This window comes from Cataglyphis hispanica, chromosome 16, assembly GCF_021464435.1.
Source record: "Cataglyphis hispanica isolate Lineage 1 chromosome 16, ULB_Chis1_1.0, whole genome shotgun sequence".
Lineage (NCBI taxonomy): Eukaryota > Metazoa > Arthropoda > Insecta > Hymenoptera > Formicidae > Cataglyphis > Cataglyphis hispanica.
In genome coordinates, this window is record NC_065969.1 from 483,190 (window position 1) to 487,755 (window position 4,566).

General features: G+C 39.1%; 1 protein-coding gene across 1 annotated transcript; it reads left to right on the forward strand.

Annotated features, from left to right (window-relative positions):
- The first annotated feature begins 1,297 nt into the window (after positions 1 to 1,297).
- Positions 1,298 to 1,962, forward strand: LOC126855697 (uncharacterized). The gene is made up of 3 exons (XM_050603567.1): positions 1,298 to 1,554; positions 1,629 to 1,864; positions 1,936 to 1,962. Exons 1-3 carry the CDS (start codon positions 1,443 to 1,445, stop codon positions 1,960 to 1,962), a joined length of 375 nt encoding a protein of 124 aa, XP_050459524.1. The 5' UTR covers positions 1,298 to 1,442.
- Positions 1,963 to 4,566: the final 2,604 nt, after the last annotated feature.

Consider the following 4,566-nt stretch of genomic DNA (forward strand, 5'->3'; position numbering starts at 1 on the left):
CAAACACGCGTTCAGGAAACGGCCGAGAAAGCCGACTCTTTCGAAGTCGCTCCAAAAGACATGGCGTTCTTACATCTTAAATTATCGTCGAAATTGCTCGGACAATACTTCGATGCAATGCGAGTTTATGCAAAAAATAACAATTGGCATTCAATCAGTCGATTAAAAACAGATTTTTCAGATATTTATTAATTAATACTAATTAGTTTGATAAAAACCATAAAATGAATACTTAAGCTCCAATATTAATGTAGAAAAGAAGGATAAGTTTTTATCGCCTTTCATTGCCGTCCGGAGTGCGGCTTCTGTGCAACTTGGTTGCAACGGTACAGCGATGTAATTGCGCATTTCAACAGACGTCCAACGACAACCATCTGTATGAGTGTCTCTCGAGTTTACCCTAGTGCGATTCCAATCTCGAGCTGCGTCATAGTCATAGATACGGTGACGGATTTCGCGGCGCCTGCAAGAGAAAGTCTGACAGTAGCGCGATGAGTGGAGAGCCCAAAGTTCATCATCATCAACCATTCGTGAGATTGACTTCGTTGTCATATTGTGGCAGCGAGACCGAAAGTGAGCTTTACGCTCCGTATACCTTTATACTGGCGACGAGGTTTATTTTATTAGATTTCAAAAGTTGTACTTCAAATTTATACATCTTTTCTATGTAATAATTTTGAACTACTAAAGGGCGCGTAAGAGGATCAGGATTGGAATGATGACGAGCCGCGGATGGGTCGCTTAAGGTAAACGCCAGATGACGTACCATCGTTCATCGGAGCCTCGAAGATAATTACGGCGCAGTGATCGTAGCGAATCATGAAGCACTTGCTCAATTTCTCGAACAAGTGTGTATCAGGTTATCATTGTTATTGTTATATCAACTAGCTTGAAAACAATAAATCTAAAATATTTATGCTAAAAATCATCAATTCTTCACACAAAGATCTTTTATTAATCTTAATTTCTAATTTCTAGGCAAAGTTTCATATCTTGCAACCTTCGCTAAAGAATCTAAAAAAAGTAATTAATTACCGTGTATGAAAGATAAATATATGTATAAATAATTTTATATAATATTTTATTTAAGATCTAAGAAAGTTCTTCATTTATTTATAAAGATATAAAATCTAATAGTAGAATATATATTGATATTTATATATAAAATACTTAAAAAAATATAATAGGATAGGATATAGAATTTTCTAATAATATAAATATAATTAATTTTTTGTAAAAAAATGATGAGATATCATGTTGTAATTTCTTATTTCAAAAAAATCAAGCTATACAATTTCCGGCAGGTCTGCGTGCTTTCAAAAATGCGAACCCACAGCTGAAGCATTTCAACATCGACGTTGCGTCGTCGATTTTCATTGACAGAAGGATATTTTGTTCGGCGACGAGGAACGATCAAAACGTCTCTGCATGACGTTCTATCTATGCCTATACTGCAAAAAGATTTTTATCTGAGGCCTATAACAGAATTCGTAGATAGAGCTCCGAAGGAGATGATCGATAAGATTCAACCATCCGCTAACAAAGATGTCAAAGGTATTGCTACGTTTCAGCGATGACAAGAAAATTTGTATATATTTTATTTGTATAATAATTTTATATAATTTTAGTGACAGTCTCGATCCTCTCATGCCTGCACGTGACTACCATACAATCGTTCGGCGCGATATCGAGGGACATAAGCAACGAGAATGCAAAGCGAGAGACGTCGTTAGTGCTTCTTCAATTGGTTAATGCGTTGAAGAGTCTCCAGGCCCGCGGGATTGAGGACGCCAATGGATCCCTGAACGACATTATACTCTGCAGGGAGAACGTTTCCTATAGTCTGTATCTTTTGCAAGAATCAGTTAGTTTAGTATTTTCTCTCACGTCATGACAAATTGATAATCTTAATTTACGTTTAATTCCGTTTTATAGGAAATTAAATATAGACCTGAGCGATGAACCTAGAGAAAAAGGAGTCTCTCTGTGCGAATGCGCTCTAATACCACTACGGCAATTACATCTGACGAGCGAGTTGCTCTTTGTACAGGATTTACTAATACGCGAGAAAGCCGTCACTCTTTCTCAGGTAAGAATTTTGATTCTGGATGTATAAATTCCGGATATAAAAGTTTGCATAGAAAAATTCTTCAATTCATAATTATCAATTTATATAAATTTATTTTATATTGTCAAAATTAGTATGCTTCCTTCGTAGATTGATTTTATTGCCACAGAATGCAGTATCCAATTTTTATTATCTACAATTATTGTCTACAATTATTTTACATTCATTTCTATTTAAACATATATTGATATCTCATATAAGATACTCAAATAAGATTAATTGATTCGATAATTAGGTAAAATCTGTGCTGGAATTTTCCTTATGGGGTCCGGCCGACGTGCCCCTCAGTGGTCCACGGGAAAGAGAAGTGGCGCTTCAACAGTGGCTCGATCTCGAGAGAACAAACATGCTTCATGCCCTTGTCAAGACGAAGGCAGCTTTGATCATTATAGACGAGTATCAGTTATTATTCTTGGTTAGAACTACTGCCAAAATTATGAGTGAAGCTTCGATGCTTTTAGACGAACAGCAGAATCGCTTGCTGCAAAGATGCTGAAGAATATATCCTTTATCGTATATGTATATCGCGAATTGCATTAAATATTTGGTGCGAGAAAATAAATATTTGAATACAAATATAAGAATACGCGAACGTTACAATAATATAATAATTCTTTTGTCATATAATTACAGTTTATATATTTTATTATCGTGATATCCCTCTTTTATATTAGATGTTATGTATTTTGAGATAATAAAGATATATGTAATTCGCTCTTAATTGTAATATAATAATAATTTGTATTCGTGGGAGAATGTGTAAGATATATAATTATTATTGATATATCTATAATTAATTTTTGAATAACTCGAAATGTTATGAATATTTTCAATTACATAACGTAATGCATAATGTCTAATATAATAATATAAACGTAGTATTATTTATAGAAAAGTGCCAATGCTCAATCGAAATGTGATTTTATGTATACAGTGCTCGGCTATGGGCGCCGTTTTAACAATTCATTTCGAGTGTAATTTAGAAATAAACTACTTTAAAAATAAACAGCTTCACATAATTACAATTATTTATAATTATTTAATACATACTATTTTTGATAATTGTAATTGTTAATAAATACAATAGTATTTTGTGTAATATTGTATTGACAAAAATGTCCAAAAGAAATTGGAATGTTTGATTTTTGTCTCCTTGCCTCTCACAATTTGGGATGCTTGATTATTGAGTTTCTTCGTCTATATTTGTACTGGTATTACTCTTGTATTTATTATAAAATCTGTAACGATACGACCATCGTTACGCGGCCGTCTACTCGCCGGACGCCGCAAACCGACCGCCGTCCCACGCTCACCAGTCAAAGGACCATCTGAGCGAAGGCGCTACGCGCCCTATTATATTTTAAAGCGGTGAGCGAAAATAAATAAGTAATAATATTTGTTTACTTTTATAACCGGGTCGGCACACCGTACCGGAGCTCGGCTCGCGCGCTCGGGAAACCGCTCCGACCGTTTCCGAAACTTCCCGAGCCGCGGTCGGGCTCAACCGAATTGTTGGAAAACAATTATCGCGCCGACGCGATACCGCCGACGCCGGGTATAAAAAGACGCTCCACCGGCTAAAAGAGAGAATCTCATCCGCGCTCTGAAGTCGGCAAGACGCTCAGAGCAATCCAGAGACCTAGACGCTTACTAGCAAGATAGAGGTTGGGAGTACTCCGCCTCTGCTGGGCTTTCCCAGCATCTCGCCAAAAGTAAGCGCTCCGAACAAAATACCGAACGTCCGGCAACTACTCAAGCGGTGGAAATTACCCGCCACCGACGGATATTCCCGTCTGCCGAACGCTCCTGATCCGCTGCAACCCATCCTTGCAAATCCGGAACAAATATCGCGAAGTATTTCGCGCGCCGGCATAAATCCGCCAGAGACTCGCCATTAATACGGCGACGGAATCCGTGCGCGTAGGGCCGTGAGACCGCCCTACGCACCGAATTTGGCAATACGCGATTCGCCAAGACGCGAGGCTCCCGCCCCTCGCGTAGGCATACCGCGCGCCATTACAATTACCCGGCCGACAGGTGCTACCACCCATCGACGCCGGGTATCGATAATCGCACGCGACCGTTCGATTTACCGCGTCCGATCGCGCCGCTCACGAATGCCCTACCGTGTGCACTCGAGCGCATCACGCACCGAAATCGCACCACCGCCGTGCATCCGCCGATCCGCCTGACCGACGGACACGCACTCGCGCGTCACTCCCGGTCATCCGTAATATACACGCATCCATAAGAGCCACGCAGCCTTACGCTATACATATTATATACACATACGACACACACTGTATACACTCGCCACCATACGTCATTTATACGCACATTCATACGCGATACCGCGTTCACGCATCCAACACTCATTCCATACTTACGCGCTTATACATTTATACACACTCACTCACACATTGTACATATTCTTATAC